We start from the raw sequence: 26,377 nt of genomic DNA on the forward strand, positions 1-26,377 counted from the left end.
AAAGAGTGCTGTAGGCATGTATTTCCATCATGCATCTTGATTTGCGGTGTCCCCTTGCCACACTGTGTTTGAGCAGGGGGAAGAAACCCATCCTGTGCTCTCAGATCACGACTGGAGACTCATCCAGCCCAAGTCTTCTTTTTCTGGAAAACCCTAAGATCTCTGAGAAGACCAAAGGCCCTCAGCAAACATGTGCCCCTCACCAGGAGCAAGTACAGCCCCTCTTTGTATGTTCAGCCCAGGACCAGCAGCGTCTGCCCTCCTCATACACAAATCTCCTGGGTTTTCAGCCCTTTTATGAGCATTTCTAGCAGATTTATGGTTCCTCCTGCAGCCAGCTCCATTACATGAATTCTTCCAATGCATCCATCAAGAATCCTGCTCTCCCCCCACCCTTTACTTAGTCCATCTCCCAATTAGTTCTGAGAGCCATGGCACAGCAAGAACTTGATCGCATTTATTTCTGTAGTGCTCCTCTGATGAGGTTGTAACACTTTATGCCCATTTAAGAAGGCAGAGGCAAATCTTCCTAGGCTGAGGAATTAACTACAGAGGAGACAGCTGAAGCCAAGAGGTAAAACTCAATGAAAGCAACTCAGCTGACATCTGCAGTGTAGCTAGACTATGAAGTTCATGAATAAATGCAATTCTGTGGCCATGACAGTGCAGGGGGTCTTCGACTGACCCGTTCACTGTGTCATCTCTTTAAGCTGCTCCAGCTTTACAGAGTAGGGAACAGGAATCCAATGCACGAGGCCAGTAAACCAAGTCCTCTCCTTTTAAACAGCAGTTATATACTTTTCTATATCAGAAGGAAAGCTGTAAAAGCTGTTTCTAGAGCTACACAAGCACTCAAGTCAGCAGAACTGAGAGGAAAGGAACTGAGCAAAACAGACAAGTTATTTTTACCTCTTTTCTTTTGCTGCTTGCATCACACTCCTGCATGCACATCGTGTCTCTGCAGGAAGTACTTAACATAAGGCTGCTTGCTTTGGTTTTAATGTTTGAAACTGGTATATTTATCTGCCTGGTCAGAGGCAAAGTGACCAAATGATGATCGAATTTGCTAAGGATCATGTGGACATAGATTTATACAGACTAATACATGAAAACAAAATTAGGATTCTGCTTGAATTTAATCCTTGCCACCACATTTTCTGGGTGCCTTTTTCTCCATCTGAAAAAATAATTTTGGCTTTGACTCAGCAAACAACTGCAATATATTTTAAGTTTATGCATGGGCATTACTTAAACAATGTCCTACAAACATGTTCAACAATCAAAAAGATCAAATCAATCATAGTGTTAAAAACTGCTTTGTAGTTGGTTAATGGGCATCTATTTAAAACCCAGGGGTCAGTTTCTTTCTCTTAGCAGTGATTTCAAAGAAGTGTGTGAAATCACTTTTTTAACAAATTTGAAATTAAAACCTTTCCAACATAAAACTATGTTTGAAGTGTAAATGCACATCTGAAGCAGATCCCGTTCAAATAAGACTTCACAAATAAAAACTAATATTCTTGCCAGCAGCTCCCAGGTTCATTTTACTCCCTAGCCCCAGACACAAACTAAACTTTGGAACTTAGTAGGGCCTTGCTCAAGCCAGTTTTTGCTATTATCCTAGGTTGCTTCCTGAGGCTGGAATGCCAAGGCCATGGCAGGGCAGCAGGTTGGAACCCAATGCAGGCTGCCTCGTGCCCTGCTCCCTGCCAGTGAAATGCCATTATAGACAGCCTGCTGCTTTCAGAAAGCACTTTGATGTCTTCAGACAGTAATTGCTACCAAGCCAAATGTTAAATACTGTGCTGTTATTTCTCAGGATTGTCCTCATGGCACAAATAGGGGAAGCTGAGAAGAGGGAGAAGAAATATCACAAGGTGCAAAGGCATCATCCTGTCAATGTTCCTTACTCCTGAGAATCACCCCACTTAGACCAGAACACCTCCAATTAACTCACTAACTAATGCTGTAAATGTCAAGGAGTAATTACTACAGCTTATCTCTTTTAATGAAACCTAGTTTTCAAGTGTCCCTTGAAACTCCATTCCCCAGACACAGCTGGGTCCGTGCTCCTGAGGGTTTGGACAAGAGATCCCATTACTGCAGTCTCACAAGCTGCTCTGTTTCAGATCAGAGGTGGTGGCAGTCTCTGGGCATGGCAAACCTGAGCTGATTCAACTCACTTTACCCAGAACTGAAAGAAGGATGAGTGATCAGAGACCTGCACATGTTTGCCATACAGGAAAAATTCACTGACACAAAGCATTACAAGATCCCAAGTTAGCCAGAAATTTGGGATGGATCTGCCTATATCATCCCCCTACAGCATCTTTTCCAAAGAGGCCAAAAGATCTTTAAATAAAAAATTATGCTCAGAAGAGAAGCAAAGATAATTAATCAAGAGTGAGCAGAGAAAAGGGAAAAGCAGGAAAAGGGTTTATGTCCTCTTCTCTCAGTGCACACCAAGTCTTGGCACATGGCTCTCCTTCTGCATGGCTTGAGGTGAGTGAAACATTTCCTGGCAAACCCTGGAATTTAAAGCGCCTTCCCCCACCTCCAAGACCAACCCCACTCTTCATGCTCCTCCTCCTCCCGGTAGTTTCCCCTCTCTATGCTCCAAGCTGTGGGGTTCACCTCTTACTTGCTCTTCTCCCTCCACCTCTTTTTGCAAGGGTCCCACCAGACCCAGGCAATTCTTTTTAAAAAGAACATAATACAAGTGTGAGCAAGGAAATAAAAATAATATTACTCTGTACCACAGATCAAGTGATCAGTTGAGAGACATCCTTTGTCCCAACCCTACATGCAGCTGCTTTTCTCTGCAGCTGCCAGCTCATGGAGGCAGGAACCACACATCTGATTCATTCTGGGATAAATCACAAGCACTGGAGTTCTAAGGAAACCCCACATGATCTTATCTCTCTCCGTTGAGCCCTCTACAATGCCTGTGTGGAAAGCAGAGGCTCTTGCAACTGCTACTGACTGCAAGCCTGAGCAATACTTACAGCTGATTGTAATTCCAAGCTCTACACCTCTTTTCTTGGGCAATTTAACGTGGAAAGTACCGCTGCTGGGTATGACAGACTCTATAAAGCCAAAAACAGACAAAAAAGAAAAAAAGGAGAAAAAAGTGAGTTTTCAGTTGCATGGATGGTTTCTTTGGAACCAAGAAAACAAGCCCATAAAGCACTGCTTTATTGGTTCAAATAAGGTTATCTAAGGCTCTGTGGACTTCAGGTTGAAATTTGGATTCTCATTAAAAATACATGCTCTGAACATCAAGTGAAGTGCTCACATCACACTGCATTTCAAGACTGAAGCATCTTTGTCAATGTAAAAGGAAAAAAAAAATTCTTTTTTAATACAAAGCTGCATTTTACCCCTAGCCTATAGCTTTGGCTCCCTCCTGGTTTCAAGGCCATAAACAAATATAAATATTATTCCTATTAATGGGCAAATATTTAAAGTGCGTCCTCTTCATCTACTCCTTGGCTTATCTCAGCCAAGCGATGAGCATAAAACATTTATGAAAGGATCAGAAGAAGAACCCTCCACCTCAGTGTACGTTAGAGATCAACAAGAAATGGGAAAGGTTCTCATAGGGCTTCTCACTCTTGCCTCTAAGCCTTGTGAATACACTCTCTCCTGCGGGTCAGCAAAGGCACTGGCAGAGTCCTGCGGTCAGAGAGGAACAGCAACTCCTTTGGGGACGAACCTGCGACATCGAATTCGATCTCAAGCACCACTTTGTTGGTGAGCGCCGCGTCCCGCAGGAGCTGGTTGGCTTCCTCCATGGTCCCGTCCTCCGTCGCGATGCTGTTGATGGAAAGGACTCTGTCTCCTACTTGCAGCAGTCCACACCTGCAGTTCACAGTGGGAAAAGAGGGAATGGGAACAAGGAGACAAGGAAAAAGAGGAAAGGAGGAAAAAAACAACCCCACAACCAGCCATGAGTTACTTTTGCCAGGCAAATCTGTTGCAAGACACACAAAGTATTGACAAACTCTGCAGAAATGGCCCCAAAGAGAAAATAACTCGTTTTGCAGTGCCCATCCCAGTGGCCCTGGAAGGACACAAGGAAGCAAACCTTTGTGGGTTTCTAAGGTTCAAACATAATTTACACTCCTAAATAACCATTTCTGGTCACATTTTTTGCAACAACCAAGGGGGGAAAAAAAGTAACCCTCACCTTTCTAAAAATCAACACCCTGGCTGGGAGATGAGAATGATAAACACAAGGGAATGTGACTTCCTTCCCTATCTAGCCACAAACAGCTCTTTCCATGCACCTGCACCTTCTGGAACACAAACTAATGGCACTGAAAATTGCACAGATTCCTCTGCTTAATACATGGCAAATACTGAAGCTACAATCCAATAAACTCAGTGTAATGTCTCAGCAAATTGGATAATCATTTATCGCTTCTAATTGCATTTCTGGAAGCCAAATGTACAGTGGTACTGTTTAACTGCCTTGAAAAGGACAATATTATTCTGGTGTGATAGCCTGACAGTATAACCACAACTGACCCTTTGGGGCTCTTGGTTTAGACCCACCTTCTCCAGGAACAGAGATCAGCAGAATTTTTACTTTGGAAGGAGAACATGATGGCAAGGCTATGTTGGAAATATACTGCTACAGCACAGTTTGCCCCTTGGGACCCCCTGCATTTATAAGCAAGGTGTTTTTCACACATTCCTACATTCAGTACCCACCCACACTCCCTTTTTTTTTACATATACTGCAATACCAGCAAGATGATCCTCCAAGTTATCTCCCACATTATCTCAGTCAGCTCCCACCTGAGCTGGCCTATGGCTCTACAAAAACAAGACTGCAGTGTTCCCTGTAACCATGGGAAATTGCTCATCTTCCTTCTCCTCTATCAGTTGTTCACTTTAACTACATCTTTTTAGACTTTCCACTTATCACCTGGCTACTTGAGCAGATCTTGGGAAACCATTCTTCACCCATCACTAATGTAAGCTACAGAGTGGTCTCCAAAAGAGGTTGAGGGTTATGGCATCATATCTAAAGTTCCCCTCAAAATGTGGAGTTATTTTACCACAAAGGTTTTCCAGAAGACATCAGTTATCCTGTTTTGAGCCTTCTCCAGAGAATTTTTATTCCCTTCCTGTTTAATGATCAAACACATCTTTGCCTTCCCCTTTCTTTCACAGATACCTCACAGAAGACAGCCTGTTTTTCACTAAACATTCCAGTCACTCTTTATCACTTGCACCCAATTCAGTTGTAAGAAAACACAGCACCACAGCTTCCAGGCACACAAAGACATCAAAGGCAACGCACACTTGGCTATATTATTCACCTCCAAACAACAGGATATATGAAAGGCCAAGTTATCAAGAAAAAGTACACACATCTGAATTCAAGAAAAATGAACAAGCACAACAGTTTGTGCCAGTGGCCCATCAAAAGCTGAGATATGAACAAGCTTGGAGAGAGCCGAGGGAGGTCATTTAACTGGTACAAAGGCATATTCCCACTTCTGAGTTCATGCCATCTATGGAAAAATGCTGGCTACTTTATGAGATGCAAACTCAGAGTTGTCTATTCAAGGAGACTTGGATTAGGACAGACAACTCAATGATGCATAAATGAACCCACCCTTGCAAATAAATTACATCAAGTTTAATTACATTCCTATACTGGACTTGTGGCTATGCAGCCACATAGATGCACTTAGAAATATCAGCTTACAAATACAAAGATGGCGTGAAGTACAACAGAGATAACTCCTCCACCACCAAGAGCTCTTTTGCTGTGGCCCCAGTGCACCTTTTGCAGAGGGATCAACAGCTGCATCACTCAGACATCACTGTCATCTCAAGGTCACACAGGGACACAATCCATTTTGGCACCACTGTTTCAGCCACAAGGGCTAGGAGCACAGAGGATACTTTTACACTGCATCAAAGCAAACATTTGCCACCTTTCCCACCAGAGCTGCCTTTTCCCAAAACAGCCATTTCTCTTCACTCAAGGTGGATTTGCCTGAGTGTTTTACAGCCAGCAGCTCTGTTAGGTCAGAGGTATTTTATTTCTTTTATTAGCCTCAGTCAATCACAGTTGTTTAAGCCCTGGTCTTGCAGGTTTGTAAAAGTTTGTGGCGTGAAGCCACAACCTTCTGGCTTCCTCTACAGGTACAAGGAGACCTGACATGTCTTGTTAACCCTTCAGGATCATTCCAGAGGCATCCATTTCCAGTTGTTATGTGCCCTTGTATTGGGAGCAGAGCCTGGGGAGCCAAGGGTCTTGCAGAGCTCTCCTTGGCTCTGCCATGGGATCCTACAAGAATCTTCAGACAGTTTTTCCAAAGAGAAGGCATTTGTTTCAGAGATGCTCAGTTTAACATCAGCGCCTACAAAGTGCTTTCAGAGTATGGGAGCAGAAGTGTCTTAAAATCAGAAACAACAAGAGTACAGGCATCTCCTGGAGTGAAAGACAGCCTTATGAATGTGCTGGAGTCCCTGATGGGATTATCTCCCTGGGGTAGAACAGATTTGCATTTTGCCATGACTCATTTCTTGAGCTTAAAGACAGCAACAGAGCAGCGGAGGTGTCTGGCTTGATACAGAGCAGCACATACTCAAGCCTTGGGCAGGATATGCACTGAAGAGCTCACTCAGCATCATCCACATCTGCGTGGTCACTCCTGCTGTGGGGGGAGCAGCTGTGACCATGGCCACATTGCTGGATGCAGAAACTCATCCTTTGTGCCTTTACATGCCCCTGAGCTGGCCTGCACAGGTCAGACATGCACATCTCTGTGTGTGTGCACATCTGTGCCTGCGCATTGGTGGGTGGGTCTCTGCCCTTAATGGATCAAAACTCGCTGACAGCTTCAGCCAGCTGCTAAACTTTGCTTCTGCAAACTATTCACACCCAAAAGCCAGAAACACAAAGATCAAACAACTGTGTCTGAGTAGACCTAGAAAACATGTAGCTCAGCAGGAGGCATTGATTTTGGATACCAGGATGGAGAAGTCAGATACTCTCCCTCTGCTGCCAATGACAGCTGGGGGAGGAAGGACACAAAAGCTGTGTGCTTTAAGGCAGCCAAGAGGGGATGTCAGGTTTCTTCCCCTTCCACCCTCCCTGCTGATAACGGGGGCTGAATCACTGTCTCATTCAGAACCCAAAGGCTTTATCATGCACCCAGGAAACAAAACAACAGGTGGGGAGGGAGGTCTATTAGAGGCTATTTGCAGTAAAACAAATCACAAGTCAGACAGGTGAGAATTTTTGCATCAAACTGCCTGCCACAAGCTAGCACAAAGCAGACAATAAACGTGAGGCAGTCCAACCTCCCTGAAAAGAGGGTGATGTCATGCTCCTCCCTGGTAGTACTCACACTTGCTGGGCACCCCAGAGGCAGCTCCTCCACAGCAATCCAGATGGACAAAGCGAGTGTGGATCATGTGCTTGTACAACAGCACATTCCGATCCACAGGTTTTGCTGAGTGTGTGAACACCCAGGTCAGATCCAGGCTGCTAAGCCTGATCCCTGTATCCCCACAGCTCACCTTTTTGGCAAAAAGCAAAAACTGCAGCACAAGAAAGAGCATAGCCCAACCGCAGCCAGGAGCCCAGCCTGGTGCAGGGGATGGAAAAAGGCTCTAATGTCTTCGGCTGCAGCTACAGCAGAACCTCTGAAGAGCAGGGAATAAGGGAGCTTGACTGATGGAGCAAAGAGCTCTGTGAAACAGCAAGAAACAAAAAGTGAAATGAAAACATAAAACTGCCTTTTTCACTTCACTGCAAACCCAGTGCACTTATCTCTTTGAGATGGGGAGGAAAGACAGCGTTTTCCTGCCAGCTAGGAAGAGCAGCATGGTTTAGGAAAGAACGAAATACACAGCGGAGATTTAATCCCCAAATCAAATCCAGGCTGCAAATGCAGAGAGGATTGCTCCCAGTCTCCAGAAAGCAGCAGCCAGAGGAGCGTGAATGCTGCCGGGTGGGCAGCGCGAGGGTGAGCAGCGTGTGTGACACATCAGAGCCAGGCAAGGCTGCGCTGCCAGTCGCTGCTTTTCCTCCAGGCTTGGCAAGAGGATAAAGAAAAGCCAGGAGGATTGCAGCACATCTCGCTCATCCCCTGGGACAGCAGGCTTTGCTGCTGCCTAATTTATAAAAGGAGTTTGGTGCTTTGCAATATGAGCCAAGTTTGCCCACAATAGAGGATAAAAAAACCCATAACACCATCACCTTAATTTTAAACCCTGTTTGGAAACAATCAAACAAACAAAAGGCATAACAGGCTTTTGAAATCTCTCCTAACCTGCATCAAGACAGCTCTTTTTCCTGTGCTGGCCCCTTGTCCCCGTCCTCCCACAGACACAAGCACCAGGCACTCCTGTTCCACCTTGACTCTGCATCAGCTGACTGGAGAGGCTACGACACAGAGACTGGTCTGCACAGCAAGGACTTGCATTTCATTTTGCAGACACGTTCCTTGCCATACGAGTCTACAACTTCTCCATGTGCTGTTTTTCTGGGCTGGCTTGGAGACACCGAACCTTCAGCACATGCTGATGGGGCCATCAGAGACTTCTCCAAGAAAGGGTCTGCAGCAGGCACTGGGTACTGCCACACTGCGGCACCCTTAGGCAGGACAGACCACAGTGGTAATCATAGGAGGGAAGAGAAACAAGCACAGGGACATTAAGTGCCAGCCTAAGGAAACCAGCTCTCCTTTCCACCCCTCGAGAGATCAAGCCATGCTAGGACTTGACCTGTTTAGTAACAAAAGCCTTGCCAGAAGACACCTACATTGCAGTGCACAGGCACTCGAGCAGGCTCTAAATCCAGCCAGCAAGGGTATTGGGAGCAGCTGAACTCCAGGGCTGAGGCTCCACCACTGGAGGAGTCACTGTTCCCAGTGTCCTCAGGGGTGACAGAGCGCAGTTAATGCTGCTCCTCCCTTCTGCACTTTTCTCAGCATTACACAGCCAAAAGCAGGCAGGATTAACTGCAGCACCTACCTGTTCCTCAACCAGAGTCCTCTCTCTATGGTTCAAAGCCTCGTCTTTAAGGCCAGTTTATATAGCTGGGCTCTGCTACAATGAAATCAGTCAGAAAACAATTTTCAGGGGCCACTTATTTAGACCTTTCGCCTTTTTGCACCTATATAAAAGATTTATCTTTCAAAGAAGAATTAAAAGAACAAAAAAAGGGAATGGGAATGGCACTCTCACACAGACACACTCTCCCTTCCTCCTCCTCCCAGACCAGCCGCAGCCTGGTGCCAAGACGTTCACCTGGGGTGCGAGGGAGGCCGCGGTCAGCCGACGAGTGCAGAAATGGCAGTGACAGTAAACCATGCCCAGTGAAGAATGGGAGATATTACAAGGATGATAGTAAATATCTAAATGAGCCTCTGAGGAGAGAAAACAAACCAAACCATGAAATGTTCAGCAGCAGCACCATCAGCATCCAAGGGCAAGGTCTCTAACCTCTCTGCCGGGCTGTCAGGCTCAATAAAACGGACGAGAGGTGGGGAAGACAGAGTTTCAGTAGCAAAGATGCCTCCCTGGAGCTGAAGTCCAAAGCCATTCAAAGGGTCTCCCCTGAGGACCACCTCTGTCGTCTCTGTGTGGACAATCTGCCCGCCAGGACCCACCGTGCTGGAGGCCAGCGACACTGAGAGGATGAGAGAGACAGGCAGAAGGTCAGGGCAGCCACAGTCAACCTAACAGCCTGGGTCACAGACCTTGGTCTGATGGTGGTGAGGACAGTGACCAAGGATGAGGGAGGCACTGACAGTGCTGAGACGAGTGGTTCTACGCCAGCTAACAGTTGACAACAAGGACAGCAAGGCAAGCGTGCATGCCCCCTCCAACCCAGCCCAGCACAAGACTGATCTTACGGGAGCTCTTGTGCTCCTTCTTCTTCTGCCTCCTCCTCAGCATGGTGGTGCGGGGGCTCATGGGGTGGGAGCTGCGAGGTAGCGTGTTGGAGTTCTGGCACGGGAACCCCTGCGCGTTCATGGTGGGAGACGAGAAGTTGGCAGCCACCAGAGCTGGGGAAACACAGAGCACGTTAGGGACGTGCACAGGGGACCGCAGCAGTGAGTGCACTCCCTAACATTGTCACCAAGCACCTCACGGGTTTGGAGCAGCTCGTCCTTTCCAGCTCCAGGGCTCAAGACCCAAGGAATGTTTGCTTCCCACAGTTTGGACACAGTGCAATGTCCTCTCTTCTCTATCTTACTGCCACAAGACAAGAAACCTGGGGCAGCACACAGCCCACTCCTGACAAGAAGTGCATCTACAGATTTTGAAGTAGCCATAATCCTGCTGTTAACAAGCTGTATGGCACTAGGGCTGAGCTGGATATGTTGCTATATCACATTCGGACACAACACCAAAGACACCCTTCCCTGTCCCACAGCAATTCATTTTTGCTGTATGAAACCAGGCATGGGAACATGGGGTCAGAGGATGGGTGCATGGGTCTGCCCAACACACTGCTCTTGTCCCAGTTACCAGATCTGTGTGTGCTGGGCTGAAGATACTGATTTCATACCTCAGCACTGGGCTGTGGAAACAGAACCAGATGACTGAGGAGGAAATAAGTGACAAGCCACACTATGGACCTGAATATTAAGGAAATGGAGGGGCACAACAAAAACGAACACGCGCAGGATGAGGGCAATGCCATGCACTGAGGTTACATTTGCAGTAATCCTGTCCAGACGTCTGGTTCCAAGTGGGTGTCTTGCAGTGTCCGGGGTGGTGGGTGTGACAGTAGTTGACACAGGGATCCCAGCAGTGGTGGTGGTCACTCTTCTGCACCTTGACTGATGGCATCCAGCAGAGCAGAAATCACCATAGGCAGGAAGAAAAAATGAGAGAAAGAAAAGGTAAGCCAGGAGATTGTAGAAAAGAGCCTTATACCGACTCTGAACAAGTCAGGACCCAACCACAGTGTGTCAAGCATCAGCAGCAAAAACACAACCCACATAACCTCATGACACTTGATGCAAAGTGGCAGAAATCCACCCCTTTCCCACAAAAAACTCCGCATCCTGTGCCAGCAGCCTGTCTCAGCCATGCCAGCAGCACGCGTATGTCATTACTATTTGCAGTCTGTTGTGCGACATGCAGAAGCTCCATCCAGCCATGAGTTTCCTGCAGAGGCCATGAGCACTCTCCAACAGCACCAGGGAAGCCTCCTTGTGCTGTTTCCCACCTTGCTGCCAGAGCTGCCCTCCCTGTGACAAGGCTCAGTGCCTTCCCCATGTGCCAAGGACCGCTGTGAGCACTTTGCTTGGCTTCAGCGTTTGGTTGTTTTGCGGCTGCTCTTGCACAGGAATGCACACATGGATGAAGGAGAGGAGTAGCAGAGAGCCACCTCCAGCTCATCACAACAAAAGGGGGTTTATACACTGCTGCTTAAAGCCAATTAAGGAGGCCAGCAGCACAGAAAAAGATGCCAGTGCTGTGGCAAACAGCATATGAAAGCATAGCACCAACATGGCAAAGCCTGTTCAAGGGCACACTGCTTTCAACCCTAACCCGAGCACATGCTGACAGAATCTGTTGCAGTGTGACATCCATCCTCTGGAAACCCTCTGTCCAGGAACTGCAGCTCTGCAACACCAAGTCAGGATGCCACAAGTCTCTTCTGAAGTGCCTCAAACAGTCCCCAGGTACAGGTCCCTCATCTGTTCTCACTGACGCTCCCTTTTCCCCCTGGGCAGCACAGCGTCAGTTTGGTTTTTCTTGCCCAACACCAGGTGTTCTGTCCTGAATCTCTGCACCATGCTGCCTGGATCTCTTTTCTTCCAAGAGGAATTTCTGGCTAACAAGCAAGACTTCAAGCTGTTTTATTCAGCTAAGCATGGAGAGCATCCCACAGCAGAGCATCATTGCAGCCACACGTTATCCCAGGGTTCTTAATCTCGCAGCCACTTGCACTGACTGGCAAGCACCTTCCCAGGATGACATTTCCTCCTGCCTCTGGGTCCTCTAAGGAGGCAGAAATGCCACCAGCATTGGCACTACCAGAACCTTCTGAGGGTGCAAACCTGGGAGAGGGACTTATTTTATTTACTGAGTCCACTCAGAGATCTCCTCTGAAGGTCATCTGTTAGTGCCTTGAACAGCAGAAATCTATTTTCTGGGTGTGCATCACAGGCATCAAATCATTTAGGTCAGATTTTCCAGACAATATAGTGATTATATTCAGTCTTTGCTAAACATTTAGTGAGTTTAGCACTTAGTCTATCAAGCTTTTAAAAATACACTTCCAGCTCTGGGGTTTCTATTTTGTGTATTTTCAAAAGTAAATTTGGAGCCAGGCAGCTTTTAAAAAGCAACAATCAAATTAGCTATATCTAGACAAAAAGAAAAGTTCTTAATAAAATTAAACACTTTGAACATGCGGGACAGAGCTTATAGGCATATATACAAAAAAATTTAATCCACTTATAACAACTAAAACCCTCCCATTTGTCTATTAATTGTTATCTTGCATCTAACAACAGAAAAAAATGTGCCTTTGAAACTCAGCTGTCAGTGAATTGGAGAAGAGAAGGCATTTTGGACAATTCTGTGAAAAAACCCCTACAACAGCCTTTCCCAATCTTTCACATTTATCTCTGCCTGAGGAAACCCATCCATTCCAGCACTGCTCCTGGGCACCATCTGCTCCCATTGATCCTGTGAGCAGGGCATAATCTTCCCACAAACACTCCAAGTGCCCCCAGAACCACAGGGAAAGCCAACTCAGCATTAGGCCATATTTTTGCATGGCCACTGCAGCTTCAGATCCCTCTCCACTTCCTCCAACCAGATGTTGATTGCACAAGAAGCCACTTTAAAAAAAATATAATGACAAACACCATGCAGACACAGGCTGAAAGGACTCAGTAATGCAAGCGCTGAACAGGGATGGATCTACATCATCTCCTCTCCTCAGCTTCTTTCCCTGGGCTCCATTCTCTTGCCAACCACAAGAGTTCGTTTTTGCAGGGTCCATGTTTCTTCACTATCCCCATTTGCTAAACTCAGAAAGAGCAGCCTGTGGAGCTGGCGCAGCATCTTTCCTTATGATCCCTCACGTGTTAGAGATTTTAATCAAAAATGGGAATAATTGTTACATCCCATGAGTTTTCATACTCATGTGTTGCAATTATTGTCCCAAGTTTGTGTTCTGCATTTCCATCAGAGCAAACTGATCTGTGTATGGGTGTTTGGGTAAACAGGCTCTGATCACACCGAGCTGTCCTTCCACAGAACCTCCTTCTCCTGAGCAGCTGCTCAGTGCACATATTCTGCAAGGAAATTAGGAACAGGGCACTAATGGAAGGAGGAGAATAGTGCATTTTAACAGCCATTGAAAAAGGATTATAGCTTCCCATTTTTTCTTGGGCACAAAGGTCAAGTCATCCATTCCCTTTGTTGAACTGCTTCACTTCTGCACAAATTGGACAGGACATGTAAGGGATTTACTTCTAGATGTGGAGATGTTTTTAGGTTTTAGGTTTCACTGTATCAGTTTAAGGAAGACCATAAGATACTTTCCTCCTTTCCCCAAACTGCCTTAGAAGAGAATGGAAAGAGAAGCTGTGCCAAGGGCTACTGTGCATCAATATTATTAAAATGCATGTCCCTGAGAGACAAGTGATTGAAAATGGTGGAAAAAGGGACTGGTACTGAACAGTCACACCCAAAACACTTGAATTACAAGACTGCCAGTACAGACTGTAACAAAACTACAGGCAAGAGCTGCAACAAATATACTATTACTGAGGCCATGGTCACAATGAAATTTATAGGAGACCCTGAGACAGCTTCTCATGTGGAGGAAGGAACTAAAGGTGGGCAACAAGAATGCTCACCAGGGTGAATTCCTAATGACATTTTGCAGGCATTTTGGGCTTGTTCTTACTAGAGTCAGAATTTACTTCCTCAGTATTTCTTTTGTGCGGGTGGTGGAAACCAGCAGCTACAGATGGATTCACTCTACCCCTGGCTGCCCAGACACAGCTGCCTCTCAAGCAGGCTGGTCTGAAAGATGAGCACTTACATTCCAGCTTTGGAAGTCCATCAGGACACTGTCCATCTACTGAACACATCCTTTACAAAGCCTTACCAGGCATCAGCAAATAAAAACGGAGCTTGGAAATACATTTGCCAGCAGCAAGGTTGTTTTCCCCCTCTCCATTAAAGTCTCTTATCTAAGGCACTAAAGAAGTGGCTTGCACAGCACTCAGCACTGCAAAACCCTGGGATTCCCATCTCCACTTTCTCCATTCAAGCACAGATGTTCAGATGTTGCCTCTTTTTCCTATTCACATCCTTGAAGAACGTAATCTAATCACATACATTTCATCAAAACATCCATTTTTTCCTTTTACAGGTGTCTCTCTTAGGAATCTGTTGCCAGCATTCAAAAGCAAGAACCCCTTGTAGGGACCTAAAGTGAGTTTTGAGGGTGATCAGCAGTGTAGGCACAGAAGACACACCTGTTTCTGGAGGCTTCAAAGGCAGCCTGCTTTGGTGAACAGGTAATATCTCTAGCTTGACATTTTCAGAAGTGGCAGCTAAAAGCTGAGTTGCCTCTAATAAGGAGCAGTGCTCTGTGCTCGTGCCATCAATGGAGAGAATGTGGTCACCAACGTGCAATGCGCCACATCTGCAAAGGAAACAGCAGGAGAGGCAATTACACACATGGCCAAAACCCATCCTTGCAGTCAGGAGCACACACACAAAATTCAACTGTGAATTAGTGTGCAAATTCTTGTTAATTTCTTTGCACATATAATTTTTCTTTAATTCCAATTTGAACCTTAGGTTCGAGTGTTACCCAAAATACCAGCTAATATGGTTGTCATGGTTTGACACTGGCCAAACACCAGGCACCCACAACAGCCACACTCACACTCCCCTGCCACAGCTGGACAGAGGGGAGAAAAAAATTAAACAAAGGGTTCATGAGTTGAGATAAGGACTGGTAGAAAACAGTCCAAGAGCAAAACAGGCTCAGCTTAAAGGTACAAAGTGAATTTATTACTGACAAAATCAGAGGAGGATAATGAGAAGTAACACAAGCTCTTAAAAATACCTTTTCTTCTCCCAACCCCTTCCTCCTTCCCACAGACAGCGCAGGGAGACAGGGCATGGGGGTTTGGTCAGTTCATCACCCAAGGTTTTCTTCCACTGCTCAGGGAGGGGAGTCCTTCCCCTGTGAGACCGTGGGGTCCCTCCCACAGGAGACAGTTCCCTGTGAACTTCTCCAGCGTGGCTCCAAATCCCACGAGCAGCAGTCCTCCCCAAACTGCTGAAACGTGAGTCCCTCCCACGGGCAAACAGTCCTCCCAGAACTGCTGCGGTGTGGGTCACTCTTCACGGGGTGCAGTCCTCCAAGGCCAGGCTGCTCCCGCCTGGAAGCAGGGGCCCCCTCTCTCCAGCGGGTGTTCCACTGGATCACAGCCTCCTCCAGGCATCCACCCGCTCCGGCACGGGCACCTCCCCCACGGGCTGTGGGTGGGGTCTCCCACTGGATCACAGCCTCCTCCAGGCATCCATCCCACCTCCCCCACGGGCTGCAGGTGGATCTCTGCATCCACCATGGATCTCCACGGGCTGCAGGGGCACAGCTGCTTCACCATGGTCCCCACCATGGCCTGCAGAGGAGTCTCGTCTCTGGCACCTGGAGCGCCTCCTGCCCCTCCTTCTCCACTGACCTTGGTGTCTCCATGTTGTTCCCCTCACATGTTCTCACCTCCTCCTCTTCTCTTGCTAGGAAAGAACTATGCCCTCACTTTGTTTTGATTTTCTTCTTAGATCTCTTATCACAGAGGCATTCCCATCATCTCTAATTGGCCCAGCTTTGGCCAGCAGCATGTCCATCTTCAGAGCCATCAGGGATTGGCTCTGCCAGACAGGTGGAAGCTTCCAGCAGCTTCTCACAGAAGCCACCTCTGTGGCCCCCCCAACTACAAAAAACCAGGCCATGCAAAACTAACACATTCATGTCTGAGTCAGTGCTGTTGGTGGCTTGGCAAAAAATCTTTTAAGTTTGTAAGAGTGCCCCTTCATAGCCAGTCTGGATGGCTGAGGGCTCACCCAGCAGTGTAGTTAAGTCCTGGGAGGCAGGAGTTCAGCTCAGCAACACGACTGAACACAGCTAGTGCTGCACAGCAGCCTGTCAGTGCATCTCCAGGTAAAGGGTTTCCTGCCTTGTCCATCAGGAAAAGGCTCCAGCCAGAAGTTTCCATGACAGGCTTTAGCCATTTCACAGCTCCAGGGCAGTCAGGCCTGAGGTTTTTAAAGCTCAGCTTTCACAGGCACTGAGCTGCATTCATTCCTGGTGAGGAGTGTCCACTGCTCGTGGGTCAGATATTTTTAGCAAAAACAGTGCTAAGAACATGTAGACATGAAGATTTCAAGGCAAGACCGGGAAGAATGGTTTATAACCAACAAGGGGATGAAAAAGCAGCAGAGAAGGGAAAAGCAGAACTAGAAGCAGCCTGTTCAGATCTGTACCTGTCCACCACGCTGGCTGGCTTGATCTTGTCGATGACAAGGACCTGCTTATTCCGGTGCATGGCTGTGGTCAGTGTGATTCCCAGCGTAGACCCTGGAGTCTTTGCTATTTCAACTAGTAAAGGACCAGAAGCATTTGCTACAGTATCTGCAAAACAAGAGAGCACCTGAAGACACTTGTCATACAGCCTTTTCCATCTCTAAATGCAGGGGTTGGCCAACAGTGCTGACTCGCCATGTGAAGCAGCAAACCTTTAGCTTGGACATCCTACAGTCCTGTGTCATGTGGTGACTTAACAAAAAAGAACACTCAAGAAGCAAAATTGCCTCTGCACAAAATCTACATGATAATGAAGAGTATTACAACAATTCACTCATGGAAAGAACTCTCCTCTCTCTTTACTTTGGGTTAAATAGCAATATTGAGGAACAGATTGCTCAAAGGCTCTGCAACAGTCACACCAATGGTATTACAAGCACAAAAAAGGAAGAACATAAGGACATCGCTGTTACAGGCTTTTTCCCAAACAAACCAAAAAGAAAAGGCACAAAAATACAGGATCCCACTTTCTGAAGTACTCAGAAGTCTCGTGGCTGATGACAAGCCAGTCAACTCCTCTGTGCTTCAGCACCAGCTTCACTATACCACCTCAACTGCTTGTTTGAGCTCCTCCAGTGTGACAGTGGGAGCAGACACAGCACTGCCAACCCCCTGCTCCCAACAGCCTCCTCTCCCATCAGACAATACAGGGTCAACTCATTTTTAAAAGATGCATCTCTGCAATAAGCTTAACAGATGCTGTAAGTGAGACTATGAAACTCCTACGAAATTGCACCTGTTAGCATAAGCCTGCACAAAACCATCCATCTCTTCTGAGGAAGGGGGAGGACAAAGAAACCCTGATTAGACAGAAATTCCCTCCAGCTCTGTTACACACATTTGCTTCCAGATGACCTAAAGCCATCACAAAGAAGTGGGATTTGCAAATGTGTTATCACCATCAGACATCCAATAACCAGCACCCCCATGTGTAGGTGACACCCCCCATGAAAGCACTCATGAAGACCCAGCTATCCACTTCGAAGGAAATGCCAGCAGAGCCCTCTGAGCACCTGATGCCTCCTCAGCCCTTAATTATTCATAGTAAGGTTTTTCCCTTCCAAAGACATGCTCCACTAAAAATGCTGATGCTACTTGGCTCCAAACCTGATGCATGGCTCATTCTTGCTCTCTAATAAACGGGAGCATTAATGCAGATCTGGGAAGCTAAGCTGCAGCAAGGTCTTTTCTGAGATTTGTTGAAGATGCTGAGTCTCTGGAGACAGAAATTTACCTTGGAAATTCCCCTTGGGGATCAGCCAAGGGATGTTCAGGCTCTGGTCTACACACAGTGCCATTTTTCACAGGGGAGGAAGCAAGAGGAATGAGCCATGTTAAAGGTTATGCAGGCTTCACATAAAACACTGTTTATTCTCTGATGAAAAGGACCACTGGGGAGATCTGCAGGCCCTGGTAAAAAGCACAGCCCCAGTTTAATCAAAAGATACACAAAGCACCCAGCTAAAGCCTGCAGAAGGTGCACTTAAGCCTTTGTTAGCAAAGGAAGCACCAAGAGACTGAGGATCTCTTCCAACAGCAAACACCAGGTATGTGTTAGTTTTGCAGCCTGTGTATGTCCAGCACATATTCACTGAAGAGGGACATGGATTTATATCCCTCCAGCTGAAGGGAAGAAGATAAGGAAAATAAAATCGTGAGAAGAGCTTCCTGGAGCATCGGACCTTTCTTTGCAAGGAAAATACCTACTCTTCTCCAGTTTACCCAGCATCCAAGCCTCTCAGCTTTGCCAGGTGCTTCCCAGGATGGTCTCAGCATGATGGAGAGAAGAACGAGCCTCAGGAGCTCAGGGCTGGGGTTATTAGTAGGACTGTAGGAAACCACAGTCCCACCTCCAGCCCAGGGTCACTCTCCTGCCACACACAGCATGGGCCACCTCACTGTCCCTTTGAATTCTCATCTCCATCACAGATGAGGATTGCTCCAAATCCATTTTATAGAGGCATTTATTGACAAAATACCAGCCAAGCCTTTATTGATTATTCTAGGGGAAGACTTGGCTCAAATCAAAGGTCAGGAGTCAGCAATCCAGCAATATTTGTGAGGTGTGATTAATATGGAGCTGTTACACTCAAGCTAATTTTAAAAGAAATATGGAAGGGACAGAGCAGGCCATGCAATAACTTCACTGTAAGGAGTCAATTGGCATTGTTGTACTGGCACCAGGAGGTGTTTCTGCAGCATCATGCACAGCTACAACCTCCCAGGAGGACACAAAGGGCTGTGCAACACCTGCTCACACCCATACACTTGCAGGGTACTCAGCACTATTGTGAGGGATACAAGGGAAACAGAGCCTGCTCCAGGTTCTCACTCACCCCAGTGCAGAAGATATGGGAGAGGTGATCACCCCACCACTCAAAACTGGGGGTTGGCAGGTGTTTTCTAGAAGAGCTTTCTCTCAACAGCTTCTTTTTAAGGAAATACTGTGGGGGGGGTTTTCCTTCTTGTACTAGGTTTCTGAGCCTCATTTGGCTTTGCTCACCTCTCTAAGGAGGAATGGCTCTTGTACCCAGCCTGGAAAGTGCAATTGCTTGGGAAATAAGCAAAGTGTAATGGTAGGGATGAATTTTTCCTGATGTAATGCACTTTGAGAGAGAGGAAGGAATAGCAAATGAGAAGGGAAAGGGGAAAGGGAAAAGGGAAAAGGGGAAAGGGGAAAGGGAAAGTGAAAGAGAAAGGGGCCTCCCTTGCAAATGCAAACAAAATGAACCAAAAGCTCCTAGAAGAACCATAGTGGGGAGCTACCCCCTTCCTAACACAGCCCAGCAGCTCTTGTCCCCAGCTTCACAAGCACATGGAGGCACTCGACTTCCTGGGCCCCTATTTAGGCTCCAGCCCCTGCCACTACTCAGCAAACACTGACAAGTCACCCACTTGTGGGACACCACCAGCCCTCCACTCCACAGCAGGAGAGCTCCACAGGCTTAAAATACTTCAGCCTAAAACTGAGTGGGTGGAGGGGGAGTCAGGAGAAGGGAGAGGAGGAAAAGGACACAGCAAATCACTTTGCTCATCCATCATCTCTGGCAGAGACCTTCCCCCCTTCATGAGTCAACCCTAAAGGCTTGTAGCCCAGATCCTTGGTACATGGCACACACAGATTATTTCCAAAGTAACTATTCAAATACCATTTTCTGGCTGATTTGTTTATTTGTGGTGATTTTTTTTTTTTTTCCATTCTTCTCCATTTTTTAAAAAGCCCATAAGATAAGGTGCAGCCACGGGAAAGCATCTGTTCATTTCAAAGTTTATCTGGTGTCAGCAAAACGCAGAGATTTTCCCAGTGCCCCAGGAAGGTGCATGCCCAGTTGGAACTCATTTTAAATGGAAATAGCAGATTAATTTAATTCCTTCAGTGGCCTTGAGAAATCTCAGCCAACCTGACAAAAAGCCTACCGTGGTCCCATCCTACACCAGCCTCCCTGGTGAAATGGGGGATGCTCGGTGGCGATGGCAGGCAGCTGCCATATCCCTCACACCAAGAGCAGGGCTGGCCCCATGCAGATCATCCTCAGTGCACAATTTTGGCTGGAAAACCACAGAGACAGCTGAGGAATGCCATGATTCAATGCTCCCCTGCAGCAACCTTGGTCTCTCACCAACAACAGATGCAGAGAAACAACTTTCCCTCCTCAAGGGTCAGCCCACACCACCCCAGCACATACAGCTGCAGCAGAGAGTGAGCACCATGTAAAAACCTCTCTTTTCCCTGAGGATGAGCAGGACAAGCACCTTGGTGGTGTCCCCAGCCCCTTTCACCACATTTTCAAAATGGGAATTAAGAGTTCTTCCTTTAGGCTGAAAATATCCCCAGACCTCTTTCAGCACGTGCTCTTCCCTTCCCTCATCATCTTCTAGGGGCTGATAAAGAGAATGGCTGTAATAGTTGTGAACTAGGGATGATGTACTCATCTCCCACTGCAATTACTAGCTGCTGCCTGCAGTGATTGTTGTAAGCTACATGTTCTGTATTATCTTGCCTTAAAAGAAAGCAGGACAAATACCTTCCCTTACAGGGTTGCAGAGAGCACCCTCTAGACAGAAATTATCTAAGAAAGGGGTGGGTTTTACATTTTTGGGAAGTATCTGGTTCTGGTCCACAGGTTAGCAACACAAGATGGAGAGTCACTGCATAAAACCCTGCTATCCCTCCACGTTCACTCAACCCTCACAGTTTCAGGTGGGAGAGTTACTCAAGAAGAAACACCAAGACACCAAAACACCTTCATGGCTATTTTTACAGCAAGTCAGGATTTAAAACAATCAGCTTTCTGCAACACAGACATTGTGGACTGCACAAAAAATAACCCCCCCCAAAAGACCCATTTCCCATGCACAATTAATTGTTTACTATTGGTCAGACTTGACAGCTCCGAGCAAAATCCCTCCTTACCTCCACCTGTTCCCCTCCCTGGAGTAGCCTGTGAGGAGAGGAATGGACATCCCTTACTGCCCAGTTACCCCAAAAAAAAATAGAAAGGTAGAAAATAGGTTTGGGGTAGTTTGTGTTTCCCATTTAAGTGCTTCCTCTTTATCATGAGCAGCAGTTTTCAGAGAGAAGCTGCTCCTGTGGTGTGGCAGAAGCCAGGCAGTGTGCAGGCAACCACCGAGGCATCAGCTTTTCCTTCCAGCTCTTCCATGGAGAGCGTGTCTGTGTAGCACACGCTGCCCAGCTCTGGCAGCCAGCCCCCCAGGGGACAGCCACTATGTCCATGCTTGAGGAGCTTCTACCAAAAGGAAGGGGAAAGCTTGTGGAGAGTCACAGGCAGCAGGAAGCCCTCAGGGCTGTCACAAGGAGCTCTCTTATCCTGGTGCATGGGTGAGTTCTGGTGTTCTCAGCTCTCTTTCCTCAGGGGTGATGTGGTATCAAACTCAGCTTCAGACTCTTTATTTTCCCCCACACTGACAAATCAGAAAACAACTTGATATCACAGACTCCTATTCCTCACTGGATCCTAGGCTCAGGCATGCTGGACTGGTTTGTGAGATTTATGGAAAAGACTCCAACCTAGTCCAGCTCATGGCTCCAGGAGAGGCAGAAACCCCTCTGGAGATGTACATGAAACATCACAATCTAATACACAGCTCAGTGAGCTTCCAGAACCAACACAGCTTCGAACTCTGTGGTAACCTTAAACTCATTAACAACTGTCCCTGCAGTAACAGCTGTGTGTCACAAAGCCAGCTCAAAACGAATTTACAGTAGCTAATAATAAATGCTTTCCCAGGGCTTGAAACTTAAAATCAAATTAAAAAAAAAAAAAAAAAACAACAACAACCAACAACAACCCATCAAACTTCATATCTACTGTGTAAAATGCTTTTTTGAAATACTCATCCTCTGCCCTCCAGTAAATTTTGTCTTATTTGGGGTCAAGCATTTGATCACCCCTCATTTATTTCAGAAGCAGATCTGAAGTAACATTTCTAAGAAAGAGAATAGCTCCAGAATTAAACAGGGTCAAAATTCAGAACCAAAGCCACAGCAAGTCTCTGCCTGCATGCAGCTCACTCCTCTGCTCACATTTAATAGTGCTATTTGCAGTGCTGGCAGAGCGCTCCAGCCCCGTTTAACTCTGACTTCTCCTGTCCCCTCTCTGCCTACATTAGAAAATCCCCTTTTGCCCTCTCCTCTAAAGCCACTCGTCATTCCTATCAAGACACATCACTGCATAAGGGCATTTCAAATGCATTTAACTAAGCCAGCTTTGAACTTTACCCCCTACATCCATGCTGGCAGCACACTGCTCAGCAATTTTTCCACTGAAACTGAGTATCCCAATTACTGTCTGTAGTCTCACATACTTTCCAGGCAGTCAGAGAAAAGAATGCCATCACAACCATCTTGTCCTTACCCATGATGGTCACATCATACTCGATCTGGAAAAGTGCCTCCTGGCTGCACTGCCGCAGGATGTTGAGGGCATCAGCATGGGTCATGCTGTGCAGAGGAATCCCATCCACACTCAGCAGCCTGTCCCCAATTTTCAAGGAGCCTTCCCTGTAAGAAGCCACAGGCAATTATTTTTTTAATATATATTTATTTATTTATACTTAAGTAATCTATATATCTTTATACAAATATCTATATTTATATAGACAAATTTGCTATTTATCTATAGTATCTACTTATATAAGCATATATTATTTGTGTGCGTACACACATGTACATGTGTGTGTATGTATATATGCACACATATTAAGAAGTCAATTACTCTGATCCCATAGGATGAAAGAACACTCCTCGGACAATAGTCTGGGTTATTTATAGTACCAGGTCCGTCACATTAAATTATCAGCATGAGAGTAGATAGACTGGCTCCTGCTTTCTAGCACAGCATCAGCGATTCAGCTGCACAGGGCTAATGCAGGGGCTGCCTCTGCAAGAGCAGTTTCTGCCTTTAACTACATCATCTGTGCTGGGCTGGCCTGTGAGCACCGTGCCCACCCTCCCCACACTGCACAGGTGCCACAGCACCACTGCCATTCCACACCACCAGCCTCGGTGAGAAGCCTCGGGCAGGCACCAGCAGGAGGACAGGACGGACACACATCCAGGAGCATGGGGACAGCTGCTGGCCTGTCCTGTGAAGGCAGATGTGGAGGTGTGACATGAGCAGTACCTGTCTGCGGGGCCGCCCGGCCTCACGTAGGTGAGCACCAATGGCCTGGACTTGTGCCAGTCTTCATGGGCTCCCCCTGTAATCAAACCAGGAAAGCCGTAAGTCACTGGGGGTTTGAAAGTCTGAGTGAGGGCACTGAGAAGGAGACATTTATCATGGAACAGCTGACACAGGCTGCCAGCTAAATGACTACCCTGGATTAGGCAGCCAGCAGTCCTTAGAGGCAGCAGGGGATCCTCTCCAGGACACACTTTTGCTGCTTAGCTGAGTTTTTTGTCATTCACCTTCTTACTTTTCCCACTTTGCACCTCTGCTTCTGCTTTTCACTGGAGAAACTACTAACCTCTCAGCACAAAGCCAAAGCTGTTGCCTTCCTTGTAGAGGGACACTTCAATGGTCTTGGGAATAATGCCAGCACTGCTTTCTGGCACTAAAGGAAGAGAAAAAGACCCGGTTACCCCAGATAAACCCTTTCCAACCACAGTGCAAAATAATACCAAAACTCATCCAAATAACACCGTAATGAAAGTCCAGCCCAAAACCTGTTTGGAAGCAAAAAGAGCCCAACCCAGACACGTGAACTTTTATCAGAGCCAACCGTCAAGTTTTAGGATGATTTCACCAGCTCAGTGTTGTGCATCTCCCCTCAAATTTGTCTTGGTTAATACTCTGACATTCAAGTAAAACCATCTCATTTATCAACTGGCTTTAATGCATTCAGCTTTCCTCAAAAGTTTCTGCCACAGATGGAAACTTATTAAAAAAAACAGCAGCAGCATAAGGAATCAAGTCACTAGCTGACCTTAAAGAAAATGAAAATCCCAAATCCTCAATGCATAAAGTTGGTTTTTTTCCCTTACCTCTCATATTTTGGATTTAAAAAAAGATTAAGTGAATCCTTTAAACTGATCCTAGGGGCAATTCAGTAATTTTATGTTAAATACACAGTACTATTTGTACAAAATACCAAATGTACAAAGTAAAGAGAAAAAGAAAGAAATTGTTTTCCATCTCTTGACGTGCCCTACTATTTAATGATTTATTGCACTACTGCAATGAATATGGGACCATTTCTCAGTCCTCTCCACCCAGAACTGCACGTGACATTTCAGCCTGGTCCATTCTGAAAACTCCTAATTTTCAAACCAAGTGCCATGAATGGCCACAAGGATAAGCAGGGAAAAAAGACCAAGAACTTGACTTGGAGCTGAAGGCTGCCCTAGGTACATCCACACTGCCATTTCCCTTGGCTCAGGAGGGGGGTTTTGAAGCAAATCTCCCTACTGTCCTCACTGACCACATTCATCCTTACTGCCAAGCACCTGAGGGCTTGCAACCTGCACCCAAATTTGGCTTAGCCCAACCCTTAAGCTAACCCAAAAGACATACAGTAGAGGCATGGTACTGCCCTGTAGGCAGAGAGCCCTGGGGACCAGCTACAGTGAGGCCAAATAAACCTCCAAACACTGTCCCCACTTTGCTCCTGCTGCTGTGCACAGACAGCTAACAGGGACACAGCCTAGAAATACTCCAGAAGGGAAGAGCTCAGGGCACAAGAAAGCTTCCAGCTAAGGGGTGATACTCAAATACCAAGAAAAGGGTATAAAGCATCCACAAATGAGTTCAGAAGCCACTCAATTTCTGTCCCAAGCATCAAAGTACGAAGTGCTGCAACAGCCTTTCATAAGATCAGTGGGAGCTGGGAAACCTAAGCCAGTGTTAACACAGGGCTTCGTTTATTTATGAAAGAGATGAGACAACACAGTGGCCTGAAAACTAGACTTGGACTTGCAAGATCTCTTTCTAAGCAGGAAATTACAAAGTGGGGAGAAAAAGTCAAACCCACAAGCACAAGCTATTGAATTGTACTGTATTTCTGCTCTTTGTCCAGGGAAAGACAGAGAGAGAGAGAGAGAGAGGGGCAAGCACACACAGCAATAACAAACCCTCACTGCAGATAAAAGCCCACAATGAATTGGAACCGGGCAATAACTGACAATTCCCTGTATTTTGCAGTGCTTCTTTGTTTGGATCATTCATAAACAGCCCCAATAATCTCACTGGAGGGAAGTCACTATCTCAGTGTACTTTTCCTGCTCATTCAAAGCTGAGGACATCTTGCATCACTGCTATTGATTGAGCTGGCACCACTCCCTGGCTGGTAAATACAGTTTATCAGATTCCTGATAAGGAGTATCACAGAGAATAAGGAATACCACAGAGAAAGGTTAAGAGTGGTCATCTCTAGGGAGCATGAGGACATGGAAGACTTGAGCCACAGCTGGCTTTACCAGAGGTGTATGCAAAAGTTCACTAACATTTACAGCAGAACAGAGGGGGAAAATGGATACAGATTCATCTATTCCAGATTAGATTTTACTCTTTTTTGGGCTTTACACAGTCATTTCTGTATTCAATACTTTTCGTCCAAAGGCAGCAGCTACAATAAAGCTATGAAGTGTAAAATAGCTTCCTATCTGGGGAAAAATGTTTAGATTTCATTAGTTTTGTTTTTCCTGTCATCTTATTTTTAGTTGTTCTATTTCTTCTGCCCAATCATCCTCTAATTGATCTGGGTAAATGAATGAGTAATAACTGGGAAGATTGTATTCACAATGGAAAGACTGTGATGAGAAACTGTATCGAGGAATTTGTTTTAACCAGAAACATCAATCATCAAAACAAATGAGGGCAAGAGCATATAGTCTCCCATGACAGGACACAAGCCCTGTGAGTTGGGCTTGCCATCTTTTTTCCAGGGCTGGAAAGCAGATTGCTTCAGTTTCCTTTCTAAAAACACGTAACACTTCAAAGAATCCTGAGAACTAACAGCACTTGCCACAGTTCAGAAAAGAGCATCTGGTAATACATGTTTAAGACTGAATCAAACCTCCCGTAGCCACGCTCCAAAAGGGAAAAAGAGAAGCTGAAGCAGCATCAGGAGGCAGATTGGCCTGTGCTACCAAGTCACTCTGAGGCAAGACAGACCTAATCAGCCATCCCCTGCCAGTGTGCATGAACAGGCAGCCACTGTGCTGGAAAAAGTGCTCTGCCCCGACTGCACACAGCTCTGCAGCCTCCACCGCCCGCACGAGCAGATGAAGGCAATGGCAAA

At 46.4% G+C, this 26,377-nt stretch overlaps 1 protein-coding gene across 7 annotated transcripts in view; it reads right to left on the reverse strand.

Annotated features, from left to right (window-relative positions):
- GRIP2 (glutamate receptor interacting protein 2) overlaps positions 1-26,377 on the reverse strand; it is a 266,026-nt gene that overhangs the window by 29,919 nt on the left and 209,730 nt on the right. For all 7 annotated transcript variants that reach the window (XM_017732544.1, XM_017732542.1, XM_017732543.1 and 4 more), the window contains exons 5-14: positions 23,606-23,692; positions 23,263-23,338; positions 22,495-22,640; positions 16,519-16,666; positions 14,496-14,665; positions 10,698-10,823; positions 9,891-10,043; positions 9,478-9,664; positions 3,716-3,861; positions 3,006-3,086 (exon numbers count right to left, since the gene is read on the reverse strand). In XM_017732544.1, the coding sequence (XP_017588033.1) occupies positions 3,006-3,086; positions 3,716-3,861; positions 9,478-9,664; positions 9,891-10,043; positions 10,698-10,823; positions 14,496-14,665; positions 16,519-16,666; positions 22,495-22,640; positions 23,263-23,338; positions 23,606-23,692 (1,320 nt within the window). The remainder of the gene's footprint in view (positions 1-3,005; positions 3,087-3,715; positions 3,862-9,477; positions 9,665-9,890; positions 10,044-10,697; positions 10,824-14,495; positions 14,666-16,518; positions 16,667-22,494; positions 22,641-23,262; positions 23,339-23,605; positions 23,693-26,377) is intronic.

Source organism: Corvus brachyrhynchos, unplaced genomic scaffold (assembly GCF_000691975.1).
Source record: "Corvus brachyrhynchos isolate BGI_N302 unplaced genomic scaffold, ASM69197v1 scaffold4, whole genome shotgun sequence".
In the NCBI taxonomy this organism is placed as follows: Eukaryota; Metazoa; Chordata; class Aves; order Passeriformes; family Corvidae; genus Corvus; species Corvus brachyrhynchos.